This window comes from Balaenoptera musculus, chromosome 11, assembly GCF_009873245.2.
Source record: "Balaenoptera musculus isolate JJ_BM4_2016_0621 chromosome 11, mBalMus1.pri.v3, whole genome shotgun sequence".
Lineage (NCBI taxonomy): Eukaryota > Metazoa > Chordata > Mammalia > Artiodactyla > Balaenopteridae > Balaenoptera > Balaenoptera musculus.
Genome location: NC_045795.1, coordinates 65,017,948 through 65,033,965, shown reverse-complemented (window position 1 = coordinate 65,033,965; position 16,018 = coordinate 65,017,948). Strand labels below are relative to the sequence as shown.

General features: G+C 59.0%; 1 protein-coding gene across 4 annotated transcripts; it reads left to right on the top strand.

Annotated features, from left to right (window-relative positions):
* Window positions 1-4,246: 4,246 nt before the first annotated feature.
* On the top strand, window positions 4,247-15,922 carry LAMB2 (laminin subunit beta 2). Of its 4 annotated transcripts, none has more exons than XM_036869095.1 (33): window positions 4,247-4,359; window positions 4,453-4,538; window positions 4,656-4,828; window positions 4,926-5,061; window positions 5,143-5,216; window positions 5,622-5,810; window positions 5,901-5,964; window positions 6,199-6,401; window positions 6,491-6,611; window positions 6,949-7,137; window positions 7,340-7,519; window positions 7,641-7,753; window positions 8,018-8,097; window positions 8,187-8,319; window positions 8,515-8,673; window positions 8,751-8,878; window positions 10,620-10,752; window positions 10,899-11,091; window positions 11,169-11,312; window positions 11,541-11,790; window positions 11,874-12,037; window positions 12,118-12,342; window positions 12,429-12,646; window positions 12,750-12,846; window positions 12,937-13,309; window positions 13,409-13,593; window positions 13,667-13,908; window positions 13,988-14,336; window positions 14,667-14,874; window positions 14,952-15,093; window positions 15,183-15,353; window positions 15,445-15,604; window positions 15,675-15,922. In XM_036869095.1, exons 2-33 carry the CDS (start codon window positions 4,454-4,456, stop codon window positions 15,809-15,811), a joined length of 5,418 nt encoding a protein of 1,805 aa, XP_036724990.1. In that variant the 5' UTR covers window positions 4,247-4,359; window position 4,453; the 3' UTR covers window positions 15,812-15,922. The 4 variants fall into 4 exon arrangements, with proteins under 4 accessions (XP_036724990.1, XP_036724989.1, XP_036724993.1 ...); XM_036869094.1 differs by having other exon boundaries at window positions 15,177-15,353; XM_036869096.1 differs by having other exon boundaries at window positions 4,248-4,359; window positions 11,559-11,790; window positions 15,177-15,353.
* The last annotated feature ends 96 nt before the right edge of the window (window positions 15,923-16,018 follow it).

Below are 16,018 nucleotides of genomic sequence, written 5' to 3'. Positions count from 1 at the left end.
AGGCCACAGGAGCCCAAGGTGAGGCCAAGTAGGCAGGTAGGTGGGCCGCAGGTGACGGTGGGGTCTAGGCTGGGGCAGGAGGAAGGGACCAGGTGCCTTTGCTTACATATCTGAGGGACCCAGGAGTCTGACTGACCCTGCCAATGGAGCCCTGAGCCAACCCTGTGTCTATCGTTCCTATCCCCTGCAGGTGCTGAGGCCCAGGCCTCCTCAGCTGCCCTGCTTTCTCAAGAGGCCATGCTTACAGCCCAGGTCGTGGCCACAGTTGGAGGACAAGACAGCATCCTGGGACAGGCCCAGGAGGCCTGGTGGTGGACAGAGAAGCTGCTGTGGGGGATGGGCTGGCCCAGAGGGACAGCTGTGTGGCAGCTGAAATTGAAGGGGCTGGTCCACAGGGCCCAGAGGCTGCACCCTCAGCTTCTGCAGCTCCTAGTCAAAGCTGGAGTGGTAGGTGGAGATATGGGTCACTGTGGGAGGCTTTGCCAAGGCGAGGACTCTCTCCTAGGGGTAAACTGGGTGTAGGGCAATGGGAGAGCTGGGACATGCATTCCTCACTGGATCCCTTAGGAATGTAGGGGTCGGGGACCTCGGTTGGTCTATGTTCCTGTGCCCTGTGGTGTTCCCTCTTGTGCTGGAACTCTGCCTACCTCCCAGTGGGCTCTGGTTACCTCCCATAACTCCTCCTATAGCCTGGACATGGCGGTCACAGCCTTGGAGCAGTGTCAGCGACTGGTACAGAGCCATGGGGGCTGTGGAGGAGAGCATGGTGGGAGTCACAGGGTACCATGACTTGGCCATGGGGTTGCAAGAGACATATTCCACATCTGACCCACCCCTACCAGCAACAGCAAATCCAGGCCACTGCAAGCTCCACGGGAGTCCAGGCCTGGGAGATGTGGCGTCATGCAGGGGGGTCTGGGGTGTGGCCACCATGGCTCACATGCAAGCAGCTGTGCAGCCCATCCAGCATTTCCTCTTGGGTACATGTCTGCTTGTTGTGTGTCTGTTCACAGCTGAGGTCAGGGGCAGGGGCAGGTGGGCATCCAGGACACTGCTATGATACTCCTTCTAGAATGAGGAATACTCATCAGGGCTGACCAGGGGTCAGGTGGGAGCACTAGTGTGCTCGTAAATGTTTTACAAGTGGGGCCTGGGGGTCAGGAGGAACTGATTTGTAGTGTTTGTCAATTTCTATGGCGTCAGTAATCGCCACCGTGACTGATTTCAGTCTTCCTGTCATTTAACAACTGATTCACAGAATTCCTGAAAATTTAACAATTGGCTCTTGGAAGCCTCTAGCACACCGTGTAGTCATGTCAGAGGCAGGGTGAGTGAGAGATTAGGGTCAAAGTTCGTTGGGTCAGGGATCAGAGTTCACATCCAGGATCCCTACCTCCATCCCCACAGATGCTGTGAGTGTGGAGCTGGTGGCTTGCCATGCGCTGGCGGTGCCCCTCCCCCAAGGTGGGGCAGCGGGCATTGCCCTCCTGCTGGATCAGATCCAGGGTGCCCTCCCTGTGCCAGATGCCGTAGGCCAGGAGCTGCCCAAAGCTGAAGGTGTTCTCCATCAGGCACAGCAGACCAGGTGAAGGGCCAGGAGGCTGGAGGTAGAGGTCAGAGGTTGGGGAGGAAAGGAATGCTGGGCTGACTGATCATCTGTGTCCTTCAGGGAGGGTATAGCCAGGGCCCTGGACCAAGCGCTGGATGTTTAGGGAGTGCTGGCTGAGGCAGGAACTCGTGCAAGGGCTGCAGAGTAAGGGATGCAGGTGGTGAAACAGAGACTTCGACGTCTGGAGGCCAGTGTACAGGAGGTGATACCCCACACATACCCCTCAGCTCCCTCACACCTCTTGCTCAGAGGCTGCTGTGATCCCCATTCTTTCCCTGAGATCCTTGACCAATTGTGATACCACGGTGCTAAATACCCTGACCATGTAATGCTCTACCCTGCTGTGACCTCTCTGTGATTCCCCAATCTTTGCCTCAGGTGGCAGGCCGCCTGGCCTGGGTGGCACTGGCAGTGGATGTGACCCTGGTCCTGGGGCATCTGTCCAGTGCAGCTATGGCTCTCAGGACCTGTTTGGCCCTGAGACAGCAGCAGGCCCAGGAGGCATAAGAGTGAGCAGCACATGCCTTGGGTGTGGCTGGGAGCCTGGGCAAGGTGAGATGGGAAAAGTGGACATTAGGGTCTCAGGGACACCTCTGGAATAGCGTGAAATGGGGTTTAGGCTGGGACTGGGCTATGCTGGGCTGAGGCAGGGTCTCAGTTCTAAAACCCCCTGCCCCCCAACCCAGGAACTTTGGGTAGCAATGTGTTTGGGACTGTAGAGTATACGTGGGGTGGGGTTTCAGATCTAGTCCTGCTCTAGGAATTGCAGGTGGCCCAGTTAGGTGTGGTGGAGTTGCAGGAGGGCACGCATAGCCCAGTGGCCACGGTGCAAGATGCAGAAGAGCGGGTACAGTGGGCATGAGCTGAGGCCCAAGAATTTCTAAAGCTGGCACAGAACAGCTGGAGCTGCCTAGAGGGTACGTGGCTGGGCCATGGTGGGGTGGGTATGGGGGGTGGTCAGGGTCAGAAGGGAGGGTCAGAGTTATAGGGATGGTGTGGGAGGGTCAGGGCAGGGTGCAGGTCAGGTCCAGATTCATATAGGGGTCAGGTCCAGATTCATATAGGGCTCAGGCTGGGGTCAAAGTCCAGAACAGGAGGTCAAATGTTAATTAGGGTTAGAGCTTATTTAGGGCTGGGGTCAGAGTCAGGGTCAGAGATTAGGACCAGAAGTCAGAGCCTGGCTCAGATGACCCTGATCCCCAGGGTTGGAGCGCCACCTGGCTCAGAATGCGCAGGCACTGGGCAAGAAAGTGACCACCCTGTGGGCCCTGGAGCAGCAGGCATCAGAGCTGCTTGATCACATGCAGCTGTGAGCCATTGTGTACACCACCTGCTGACTGCTGTCTGTGGATGCCAGTAAGAGGGACTCTGGGACTACCTGGGTGACTCAGAGTGACCCCAGAGTGACACAGGAATCTCCTGATCTTGAGAGACCAGAGGCACCACTGAGTGCCTGTTGATCCTGAGTGACCTCTATGTGACACCATGTTGTTTTCCAGTGGCCCTCTGACCTTGAGAAACCGGGAGGCGGCCGGTGTCTGGGGGAGGGCGTCAAGTAAAACTCCCTGAGACCATCAAGTGCCCCTGAGATCCTGATAGATCCTTATCTCTGAATGAGCTCAAATTCTGAGCCCCTTCTAGTATCCCTGAGCCCCTCAGATTGACTACATGACCCCCCAGGTGTCTGGAGACCCCTACTCCACATAACTGGTGCAACTCCCAGCAACCCTTAAAGTCCAGCAGATTGACTGCCCCCCTGCCCAGACTCTCCCTGTGAAGCCTAATGATTCCCCTGAAGAACCCCAGCTTTCTCTCCTGGGCCTACACCTCTGGGGTACTCTCCACCTGACCCCAGACAGTGGGCGCAGCTGTGGCAGCTCAAAGTCACCCCGACAGGGCCCTAACAGACCCCCAGAATCCGTGGTCCCTACCGCAGTCCCAGGGGCCTGGGTGGGGCATGGGCTCTAGGCAGCGCGCATTCCAAGCCCGGGCTCAGGCGCTCTCGGTGGGCCAGAAGGCCCGGAGTGGATGAAGAGCCATAAGATCTGGATTTGGTCGGTACTGCTCTGGTCTGTTGTCGGTGACCAGCACTAATTTTCATAGTGGGAAACTGAGCTCTTCTCATGCCTACTTGTTGTAGCGATTGGGGGAAGCGGAGACCCTGGGCAGGAGATGGCCTTTCTCCATCTCCCCCCCTACCCCTATGTTGTCCTGTCCTTCCGGCCAGGCTGTCCATCCCACAACCCTGAATAGGGGAGCTTGACACCCTGAGTGCACCCTTCCACCTCCCCACTGATGCTGGAGCCCTGGGACTGAAAAGCCTAATTGATGGTGACTTCCACAGCACCAACGACACCGGGGACAAAGGCTAGTTTCCATGGGCCACTTGAGGTCTCAAAGATCAGACTCCTCTCCTTTGCTGGTGTCATAGCCCCTGCTTGGTGTGTCCCCTAACTATAGTGGCCTAAGGGCCCAAAACCCTGTGTTCCCCTGGCTCTGTGCAGACCTGGGCATGGGGGCACAATAAAGATTTGCAGGTGAGCCAGCCTGTGTCTAGTTTCTAGAGTGAGGGTCGTTTCCAGAGAGGTGGGGGTTTCTGCACGATGTTGTGCTCCTGCCCGAGATCCGCTCCGTGCTTTGCTTCCTGCCATACTTCCCAACTTTGCTCAAAGTCGCCGGACTCCGAGCTAGTGGAGGGACCGCTGGACAGACAGAGGACCGAGTGGGGAATCGGCCAACGACCCACACAGGCAGAGTCAACACGGGACCCCAAGGGAGGAGATAGATGGGCATGGGCCCCAGACCTCTCATCCCCCCCTCATCCTGATTCCTCTCCTCTTCAGGATGGAGCGGGCCGCAGGGGAACAAGGGAGGGACCTGCGGGGACAGCCTGGGTCCTGGCAGCTTCTACTGGGCCTGCTGCTGAGCGGTGAGAGGGCCTGGTGAAGGCCTGGGGGTTGCGGGATGTGATGGTGGGTCCTGGGGTAGCTGGCTCTGGGGCTACGGGGTGGGAGCGCAGCAGAACCAGCTGACGCCCTGTTCCCAGTGCTGGCCACCGCCCTGGCCCAGGCCCCGGCCCCGGATGTGCCAGGCTGTTCGCGGGGAAGCTGCTACCCCGCCACAGGGGACCTGCTGGTGGGCCGTGCTGACAGACTGACCGCCTCATCCACCTGTGGCTTGCATGGGCCCCAGCCCTACTGCATCGTCAGTCACCTGCAGGTGTGGTTGGAGTTGAGGTGGGGGGTTGAGTCAGGGTGGTGCCGGCACTGGCTGAGGCACTAACGCTGATCCTGACCCTGACCCTGACCCGACCCAGGACGAGAAGAAATGCTTCCTGTGTGACTCCCGGCGCCCCTTCTCTGCTAGAGACAACCCAAACAGCCATCGCATCCAGAACGTAGTTACCAGCTTCGCACCACAGCGCCGGGCAGCCTGGTGGCAGTCAGAGAATGGTGAGGCTGTGGGTGAGGTATGGGTGAGCAGGGCTGTCTATCAAGTAGCCTCAAGTCCCTGACCTCCGACTCCTGCCCCAGGTGTCCCCGTGGTCACCATCCAGCTGGACTTGGAGGCTGAGTTCCATTTCACGCACCTCATTATGACCTTCAAGGTGCCCGTGTGTCTGGGAGCCTGCTTGAAGCACCCTGCTTGGCTCCCCATTGCCCCTGAACAGAGTCCCAGCTCTTCAGCCCAGCCTCCCTGTGCTCCTATGCTGTGCCCTGGCTGGATGGGAGGCTCTTTCACCTCCCACACCTTCTGTTGCCTCCCCCCTCCAGGCCTTTGTACACGCTGCCTCAATCCCAGGCTGGGTCAGGCGCTGCCTCCCTGGGCCCCGTGACCGCTGAGTCTCCCCACTAGAGGTGGCTTCCCTTCCTGATCCTTGCTTGGCTTCCCCTGGTCACCTCCACCTGTCTGTGAGCTGCTTGAGGGCAGGCCCCAGCTGGGCAGGGCTCTTGATGGGCCTGGGCTGGACTTGGGTCCTAGTGCCCACTGATCAGCCATGCTCCCCACCCAGACGTTTCGCCCTGCTGCCATGCTGGTGGAGCGCTCAGCAGACTTTGGACGCACCTGGCACGTGTACAGATATTTCTCCTATGACTGTGGGGCTGACTTCCCAGGAGTCCCACTGGCCCCACCACGGCACTGGGATGACGTAGTCTGTGAGTCACGCTATTCGGAGATTGAGCCATCCACTGAAGGCGAGGTGAGGGCTGGGATCTGGGCTTGGGGCAGAAAGGGGGCACGATGGGCATAAGGCAGGTCCAGTGTCTCTAATGACTCTATGCCCTCCCAGGTCATCTATCGTGTGCTGGACCCTGCAATCCCTATTCCAGACCCCTATAGCCCATGGATCCAGAGTGAGTGTTCCATTCTTTGAGGCTGGCGCAGTCCCAGCGTCCGGCTGGTGACTATCTGGGGCCTCAGTAGCTATTCTGGGTGCTTCCTAGGGCAGGTGCCAAGTCCAATTTAGCTCATACAGCTGTAGACAGGAGGTCTCCCAAGGTGACCTTGGCAGCTTCAACTCCTGGGTGGGCATGGGGCAGCAAGAGCCTGCCTGGACAGCTGGCCCCCAACCCCTTTCCCCCACTTAGATTTGCTAAAGATCACCAACCTACGGGTGAACCTGACACGGCTACACACGCTTGGGGACAACCTGCTTGACCCACGGCGGGAGATCCGCGAGAAGTACTATTATGCCCTGTACGAGCTGGTTGTGCGTGGCAACTGCTTCTGCTATGGACACGCCTCACAGTGTGCACCCGCCCCAGGGGCACCAGCCCATGCTGAGGGCATGGTGAGGGTCTTCAGCTGGCTGGAGTAGGGCTGGTGGAAGGGGCAGGCATGGCTGGACAGTGCTGACCACTTGCCTACCCACCCTGCTAGGTTCATGGGGCCTGCATCTGCAAACACAACACTCGTGGCTTCAACTGTGAGCAGTGTCAGGATTTCTATCATGATCTGCCCTGGCATCCGGCTGAGGACGGCCACAGTCATGCCTGCAGGAGTGAGTGAGACCCCGGCCCTCATAGCCCCAGGACTCTGTGGCCTGGCTGTGCCTTGGGCAGAACCTAGAGCTGGTTGGTTAAGCCCCTAACACCTAGGCTGTGCCTGAAGGGTATCCTGGTCTTGATGCCCCTGGGGACTCCCTCAACCCTCTGCCACAGTCTGCTCTGGTTAGGGGCCCAGTATGATGCTGAAGCCTTAAAGTCCCTGAACCCCCACCCACAAATTCTGGCCTGTGGCAGGGACCTAAGGTGGCACTGGGGGCCCCTAAGCCCCTTATCCTCAGGACATGGTCCCTCAAGTGGCCTTTGCCCTGCTCTTCCCTCCCCTCTCCCAAGAGTGTGAGTGCTACGGGCATACCTACAGCTGCCACTTCGACATGGCCATATACCTGGCATCTGGCAACGTGAGTGGAGGTGTGTGTGATGGGTGTCAGCACAACACAGCTGGGCGCCAGTGTGAGCTCTGCCGACCCTTCTTCTACCGTGACCCAACCAAGGACCTGCGAGACCCAGCCGTGTGCCGCTGTAAGGCTGGAATTGGACATGGGAGAGGGAAGGCTGATCCTGGGGTATGAGCTGAAGTGCCAGACTGCTGTCCAGGTTGCAGGGATTTGGGGTGGGGGGATGGAGGGTGGAGCCAGACTGGGAATCTAGGGTGGGGGCTTGAGAGATGACTGGTGCTGGGCTAGTTGGCATAGGGTAACCCTGCACTTCTTTGTGCTCTCAGCCTGTGACTGTGACCCCATGGGTTCCCAAGACGGTGGTCGCTGTGATCCCCATGATGATCCTGCACTGGGGCTGGTCTCGGGCCAGTGTCGCTGCAAAGAACATGTGGTGGGCTCTCGCTGCCAGCGGTGCCGTGATGGCTTCTTTGGGCTCAGTGCCAGTGACCCTCTAGGCTGCCAGCGTATGTGCTTCCTGTCCTAACTCCTGTGTTGACCTTAACCCTTGACCTCTTACTCTGGACCCAACTGGACACGAGCACTGCCCCAGCTCCCCAAAGTGCTGATGGGTCTCCTTCTCTGCAGAATGTCAGTGTGATACACGGGGCACAGTGCCGGGGGGCACCCCTTGTGACCGCAACAGTGGAGCCTGTTTCTGCAAGCGTCTAGTGACTGGACGTGGCTGCAACCGCTGCCTGGTGCGACTGGAGGGGCTGGAGTTCTGCACTTATCCTCAGAGGATAAGGCTGGGAGTGGTGTCCCTGCCCCACTTGGTGGGCGCTGAGGGCTTTGGGTCCGATCCTGGTTGAGAGGCCTCAGGTCTGGGAGGTCAAGGGTGGGAGCCAGTGGTCGGGGGCCATGCTTTCCCCAAGGGGTGGTAGAGGCTGAGAGCCATCATTGGATTCCCTGTTGGGCAGAGAGGGGGGTCTATTTCTGGCCCTCAGCAACCTCTTCTCCCCCAGCCTGGCCACTGGGGCCTGAGCCACGACCTACTTGGCTGCCGTCCATGTGCCTGCGATGTCGGTGGTGCCCTGGATCCCCAGTGAGTACTGTATAAGGGGCCCTGGGAGGGGTGGGAAAAGATCCTGGGCGGGAAAGGGGATCCTTCTTGAGTAACCATGTGTTCCCCAGGTGCAACGAGGCCACAGGTCAGTGCCGCTGCCGCCAGAACATGGTGGGGCGACGCTGTGAGCAGGTGCAGCCTGGTTACTTCCGGCCCTTCCTTGACCACCTAACTTGGGAGGCTGAGGAAGCCCAGGGGCAGGTAGGGGGGCACTGTTGAAGGACAGGGCATGGGTGGTACTATGGCTGGAGAGGCAGGGTTATGGGTGGTGCCTGGTGTAGGGAGGGTGTCCGCCTCGGGCAGGGCCTCAACAGAGAGCTGGGGTTTGGGGACAGGCCGTGGCAAAAGAGGCAGTGCCTTGCCTGAGCCCGCACCCCCAGCTGCATTGCTTCCCAGGTACCTGATGTGGTGGCGCGCCTGGTGACCCCTGGGGGGATTCCATCTTGGACTGGCCCAGGCTTTGTTAGGCTGCGGGAAGGCCAGGCACTGGAGTTCCTGGTGGCCTCTGTACCAAGAGCCATGGACTATGACCTGCTACTGCGCTTGGAGCCCCAGGTCAGACCTTGTGACACCTAACCCAGAGCTGACCCTCTGGGTGTGGGAGCATCTCCTCCATCACCCCATTCCCCCAGGTACCTGAGCAATGGGCAGAGATGGAACTGACTGTGCAGCGCCCAGGGCCTGTATCTGCCCACAGCCCATGTGGGCACGTGCTGCCCAAGGATGATCACATCCCAGGGACTCTGCGACCAGGCACCAGGTGAGGACACTAATGGTAGCACCTACAGCTGTGGGGGGTTGTGGGTCAGCCCTAAGCTCCCTGCAGGGCACTTTGAAGACCCCTCTGCTCATTCATCTGTTCCTTCCTTCAAGTGCCTCCTCCTCCTGGGTACTGTTTGCCAGCTGCTGCTGGGCATGGCACTGGTCAGAGGAAGGAAGTAGACAGAACAAGACCTGCTCCTTCAGGGGTCTAAGTTCCAGAGGCCAAGGCAGGAAATAAGGGGAGTCCATTGATTGTCAGGATAGGTAGTGCCCTTGGGGGGAAGGGAGGGTGTCAGAGTACTCTGAGTGGGGATGTAACTGGTCTAAGGCTTTATTATATTTTGGGTAGTATTTGTTTCATGTATCTTTTTTCATCACTTTCTTCTTAACTTTTTATCATGTAAAAATAAAAATACATAGTGGCAGAGAATAGCATAATGAACCTGGCTGTACCCATAATAGACATTTTGCCAACTGTGACTTATGTTTAGCAAAGATTCCTCTAGTTTCTGAGAGGAGAATAGACCTAAAGGGCCAAGGTGGAAGCTGGGAGATCTGCTGGCAGCTGTTGAGTTAGCTGAGTGACAGTGGGCTGGACACAGGTGTAGCAGTTGAGGTGGCGAGAAAAAGAAGTTTCCAGAGGGTTCCAGTGGAGGAGCTGATGGCTTAGGAAAGGGAGAAAAAGTGGAAAGGTGACTCTAGGGTTTTGGGCTTGGGCATCTGGATGGCATGTGCTCTTCGCTGAGACGGCGACATAGGAAGGAGCAGTTCTGAGATGCTTAGACATGGGGGACAAGGCCAGTGGGTGGCTGGATTTCTGTGTCTGGAATTACTGGAGGGCTCAGCTTGGAGATGTAAGTTTGGGACTTGTCCCTAAAGAGGTGGATCTAGATTAAATGACCAGAGAAAGGAAGGAGGAGCAGAACCAAGCTTTGGGGTACTCTAGTGTTAGAGCCCAGTAGAGAGGGAGTAGCTGGGGGATGGGGAGAAATCAGGAGTCTGGACAAGGTCCCAGAAGCCAAGAGAAGAGCATCTCAGGAAGGAAGGCGCACTGATCTCACTGCATGCTGCTGGACGCTGGAGCAGATAAGAATACAGGAGTGGCCGCTGGGTTTGGCTAAATGGAGGTCACTGGTGACCTTAGAACAGGCTGACTATATGGCATGCTGGCGGGGGCAAAAGCTCCTCTGGAGTGGGAGGCTAGAGAGTGGAGGCAGTGACTACAGTTAAATTTTAGGGGTTTATTGGTCAGGAGAGCAAAGACAAAGCAGCAGCCAGGGAGAGACTCGAATCTTGAGCAAAGATTTTTTTCAGTGGGGATAAAAGAACCCTAGTATGGGTTTGCAGGCTGATGGGAATGACCTGGGGTGAGGGGAGGTGATGCAGTCTTGGTGAAGAGGAGCCGCGATTGGAGGCTGGATGTCGAGGTTGGAGGAAGCATAAAAAGGGCATTGAGGGAAAATTGGGAAGCATTTGTGCCAGCGAAATGCTCTGGGGTTGCAAGGCTGTATGGAGTGTTTTCAGCAAGACTGTCTGCACAGGTGATGATTCCAGTGAAGGCACATTTATGGGAATCTTCTGTAGAGATTCTCCGTCAGGCTGTCCAGCTGTTTTTGGCCTGGCCCAGCCCTAGTATCTTTCTTGGCCAATGATTTGGTTGCTGTGTGTGGGGTGGGGAGGTCCAAGATGATGGATACGCGAACCCTGGGTGACCCCATACCTGTCCTCGCCTACCTCAGGTACATGGTGTTTCCCAGACCTGTCTGCCTTGAGCCTGGCATCTCCTACAAGCTGCATCTCAAGCTGGTGCGAACAGGAGGAGGTGCCCAGCCTGAGGCCCCCTATTCTGGACCCAGCCTACTCATTGACTCGGTGAACAGTTCCCTCTTCCCACACCAACCAAGATGGCAGGGCCTGTGGGATGGGTCCTGTAGTGGTGGCAGTGCTAAGCTTAGTGTCCTGGCAGTTCCAACATGGTCCTGGGTCTGAACTTCATTCTTCCTTGCTCATCTCTTAAGCTGGTGCTGCTGCCCCGTGTCCTGGTGCTGGAGATGTTTAGTGGGGGTGATGCAGCTTCTCTGGAGCGCCGTGCCACCTTTGAACACTACCGCTGCCATGAGGAGGGTCTGGTGCCCAGCAAGACCCCTCCCTCTGAGGCCTGCGCCCCCCTCCTCATCAGCCTGTCCACACTGGTCTACAATGGAGGCCTGCGTGAGTGTCTGTGGTTTGGCTGGTGGGGCGGAGGTGTGTGGGCTCAGCTTGACCTGCCCTGTCCCCTCTCCCCACAGCCTGTCAGTGTGACCCCCAGGGCTCACTGAGCTCTGAGTGCAACCCCCATGGCGGTCAGTGCCTGTGCAAATCTGCAGTGGTTGGGCGCCACTGTGACCTCTGTGCCCCTGGCTACTATGGCTTTGGCCCCACAGGCTGTCAAGGTATTCACCTGCCCTTTTGTCCCCCTGTTCTTCTCTCTACACATCGCCCCCACCTCTGCCCCGCTGCCACTACTGTTCTCCCTCCTTCCTCTGGCTCTGCTTCTTCCTTCTTCCAACTCTGCTTTGGACCCCATACTCTCAGCCCTGGTCACTTGCAGTTCTCTTCCATTCCCTGACCTTCTACCGTGACCTCACCCAAACTCCCCTCAAACCCTCTCCCTGGCTCAGCCTCTGCCTTGCCCCCAGCCTGCCAGTGCAGCCCTGAGGGGGCACTCAGCGGCCTGTGTGAAGCAACCAATGGGCAATGCCCCTGCCGAACTGGTGCATTTGGGCTTCGCTGCGACCGCTGCCAGCGTGGCCAGTGGGGATTCCCTAACTGCCGGCCGTGTGTCTGCAACGGGCATGCAGACGAATGTGACCCTCACACAGGCGCTTGCCTGGGCTGCCGTGACCACACAGGGGGTGAGCACTGTGAAAGGTGAGCCTGAAGCAGCTATGAGTGAGCTGGTGGGTGGGCGGGCTGCTCAGGGATGACACAGCTCTTCCTCCTTCTCCCTGCAGGTGCATTGCTGGCTTCCACGGGGACCCACGGCTGCCATATGGGGGCCAGTGCCGGCCCTGTCCCTGCCCTGAAGGCCCCGGGAGCCGGCGGCACTTTGCTACTTCTTGCCATCGGGATGGGTACTCCCAGCAGATCGTGTGCCACTGCAGGGCAGGCTATACAGGTGAGCGGGTAAGGTACAGGCGTGGGATCAGGGTGGGGCAGCTAGGCTGAGCACTCACGCCTTCCCCTGACCGTGGGCAGGGCTGCGGTGCGAAGCTTGTGCCCCTGGGCACTTTGGGGACCCATCAAGGCCAGGCGGCCAGTGCCAACCATGTGAATGCAGTGGTAACATTGACCCCATGGACCCTGATGCCTGTGACCCCCACTCGGGGCAATGCCTGCGCTGCTTACACCACACAGAGGGGCCGCACTGTGCCCACTGCAAGCCTGGCTTCCATGGGCAGGCTGCCCGACAGAGCTGTCACCGTGAGTGTGGGTATGGAGGGGATGGCTGAGGTGGGGCTCCCTGCTCCAGCTCCCCTTAACCAGTGTGCTCATCTTGGCTGGCATAGGCTGCACCTGCAACCTGCTGGGCACAGATCCCCAGCAGTGCCCATCCACTGACCGGTGCAACTGTGACCCAAGCAGTGGGCAGTGCCCATGCCTCCCCAATGTCCAGGGCCCTAGCTGTGACCGCTGTGCCCCCAACTTCTGGAACCTTACCAGTGGCCATGGCTGCCAGCCCTGTGCCTGCCACCCAAGCCGAGCCAGAGGCCCCACCTGCAACGAGGTATGGGACCTTCCTGTGGATCCCTGGGGAGATGGGGCCAGCTGCCTGCCTCACGTCTTGAGGGTTCAGCCTCTGACTGACTTCTGCCCTGTTCCCACTCTAGTTCACAGGACAGTGCCACTGCCGTGCTGGCTTCGGTGGGCGAACCTGTTCTGAGTGCCAGGAGCTCCACTGGGGAGACCCTGGGTTGCAGTGCCGCGGTAAGGGGGCTCGTGGGGCCAGGGTGGATGGGGGACTTCCCAGGATGCCCCACTGGCACCCTAACTCTGTGGTCTGCCCTTTTCCTGCAGCCTGTGATTGTGACTCTCGTGGGATAGACACACCTCAGTGTCACCGTTCCACAGGCCACTGCAGCTGCCGCCTGGGCATGTCTGGCGTGCGCTGTGACCAGTGTGCCCGTGGCTTCTCGGGTGTCTTTCCTGCCTGCCACCCCTGCCACGCATGCTTCGGAGACTGGGACCGTGTGGTACAGGACCTGGCTGCTCGTACACGGCGCCTGGAGCAGTGGGCGCAGGAGCTGCAGCAGACGGGTGTGCTGGGTGCCTTTGAGAGCAGCTTCTGGCAAATGCAGGAGAAGCTGGGCACTGTGCAGGGGATTGTGGGTGCCCGTAACGCCTCAGCTGCCTCCACTGCACAGCTCGTGGAGGCCACAGAGGAGTTGCGGTGCGGACGGGCCTGAGGATACATGGTGGGATGGGGCAGAGGCCCGATGCATTAGGGCTGAAGTCTCTATAAATAACATCTCTCCATCACCTCATGCAGGCATGAAATTGGGGAGGCCACTGAGCACCTGACCCAGCTGGAAGCAGAGCTCACAGATGTGCAGGACAAGAATTTCAATGCCAACCATGCACTAAGCAGTCTAGAGCGAGACGGGCTTGCACTTAATCTCACACTGCGGCAGCTTGACCAGCATCTGGACCTGCTCAAGCATTCAAACTTCCTGGGTGAGTTGTTGGCCAACTAGGCGTGTGGATCAGGGTTGATCTTCAGCTGACTGCCTGCCTTTGCCCGACTTAGGCGCCTATGACAGCATCCGCCATGCCCACAGCCTGTCTGCAGAGGCAGAACGTCGTGCCAACATGTCAGCCCTAACAGTGCCCAGCCCTGTGAGCAACTCAGCAGGCACACGGCACCGGACAGAGGTGCTGATGGGTGCCCGGAGGAAGGACTTCAACCGCAAGCACATGGCCAACCAGCAGGCACTGGGCGAGCTCTCTGCCCGTACCCATGCCCTGAGCCTGACAGGCATAAATGAACTGGTGAGGCACAAGTGTCGGGTGGGACATATGGGTGTGGCTGTTCCTTCCCCCAGGCCCTGACTTGTTCTGTGCCTGGCAGGTGTGTGGGTCCCCGGGAGATGCACCCTGTGCTACAAGCCCTTGCGGGGGTGCCAGCTGTCGGGACGAGGATGGGCAGCCCCGTTGTGGGGGCCTCAGCTGCAGTGGGGCAGCAGCCATGGCGGATCTGGCGCTGGGTCGGGCCCGCCACACACAGGCAGAACTGCAGCGGGCATTGGCAGAAGGTGGTGGCATCCTCAGCCAGGTAGCCGAGACCCGTCGGCAGGCAGGCGAGGCACAGCAGCGGGCCCAGGCAGCCCTGGACAAGGCTAATGCTTCCAGGGGACAGGTGGAACAGGCCAACCAGGAACTGCGGGAACTTATCCAGAGTGTGAAGGACTTCCTCAGCCGTGAGCCTCCCTTGTGGCCCAGGCCATGTGGTGTTTCCCCTGTGTCTGTGTTCATACTTGGGTCAGGGCCTGCACTGTACCTGTGTTTGTGACCACAGATGGGCAAGGGCTCAGGGTGTCTGGACCCTGAGCCCGTGCCCATATGTAGTCCCCAAGTCCACGACCCTGAATCTATGTCCCATGTATAGTCCCTGTCATTGTGGTTACATCCTTATGCCTATTAGCAAATCCATACCCCATGTGTGGTCCCTGAGTCCATACCCCAAGACTGTGTCCCCATGCCCGTGCTGGGGAATCTGTGTCCTTAAGCCCTTGCCTGTGTCCCCATAGAGGAGGGGGCTGACCCTGATAGCATTGAGATGGTGGCCACCCGGGTGCTAGAGCTCTCCATCCCAGCGTCACCTGAGCAGATCCGACACTTGGCGGGCGAGATTGCAGAGCGGGTCCGGAGCCTGGCAGACGTGGACACGATCCTGGCGCGTACTGTGGGAGACGTGCATCGGGCAGAGCAGCTACTGAAGGATGCACAGCGGGCACGGTCTGACCCCAACCTTGGACCCCATCCTTGACACCTGGTTCTGATACTTGCAGGCCCTGATTCCCTCTCTTCTCCAGGAGCCGGGCTGAGGGTGAGAAACAGAAGGCAGAGACAGTACAGGCAGCGCTGGAGGAGGCCCAGCGGGCACAGGGTGCTGCTCAGGGTGCCATCCAGGGGGCAGTGGTTGACACACAGGACACAGAGCAGACCCTGCACCAGGTGTGGTCTCCCTGGGACATCAGTGGGGCAAGGTTATGAGCATGCTGCATAAACCTGTTTAACCCTAGGCCCACCCATGGCAGGTGCAGGAGAGGATGGCAGGTACAGAGAAGGCATTGAGCTCTGCAGGTGAGCGGGCTCAGCAATTGGATGGTCTCCTGGAGGCTCTGAAATTGAAGCGAGCAGGGACTAGCCTGGCAGCCTCTAGTGCTGAAGAAACAGCTGGCAGTGCCCAGGGTCGTGCCCGGGAAGCTGAACAGGTGGGTTGAAGCAGAGCCAGTTGGAAGGGGTGGGGGTAGAGGCTGGGCCTCCACTGGGCCACCACCCTGCCCCGGACCTCTATATCCGCAGCTGCTGAAGGGCCCACTAGGTGACCAGTACCAGACAGTGAGGGCCCTGGCTGAGCGCAAGGCCCAGGGTGTGCTGGCTGCGCAGGCACGGGCAGAACAACTGCGGGATGAGGCTCGCGGCTTGTTGCAGGCTGCTCAAGACAAGCTGCAGCGGCTGCAAGGTGAGGATGGGACGCCAGAGATGTGGGACTCTGGGAGAAGGACCCTTCATCTGAGACCTGTCTCTCCTAGAGCTGGAAGGCACTTATGAGGAGAACGAGCGGGCGCTGGAAGGCAAAGCGGCTCAGCTGGACGGGCTGGAGGCCAGGATGCGCAGTGTGCTTCAAGCCATCAACTTGCAGGTCCAGATCTACAACACCTGCCAGTGACCCCTACCCGAGGCCTACCCCAGTCCCCAGCCTCGCCCCGCACACATTACTGCCTGTGCATGGAACAGTCCCCAGCCTGACAAGTCCCCCAATAAACCAGTGTGAATGCCCCCTGTGTGGTCTCGACTCTGATTTGGGGAGGGCGGAGTCTCTGGGCGGAACCTAGAAGCTGCCACCAGCAGGGCCCCACCGAGGCCGAGGCACCAT

Bases quoted from the DNA above. Each gene is read 5' to 3' on its own strand.
- LAMB2 (XM_036869094.1), top strand. From the start codon at position 4,454: ATGGAGCGGGCCGCAGGGGAACAAGGGAGGGACCTGCGGGGACAGCCT. The intron at 5,965-6,198 runs GTGAGTGTTCCA...TCCCCCACTTAG, and splicing joins CTATAGCCCATGGATCCAGA to ATTTGCTAAAGATCACCAAC. The intron at 6,612-6,948 runs GTGAGTGAGACC...CCCTCTCCCAAG, and splicing joins CCACAGTCATGCCTGCAGGA to AGTGTGAGTGCTACGGGCAT.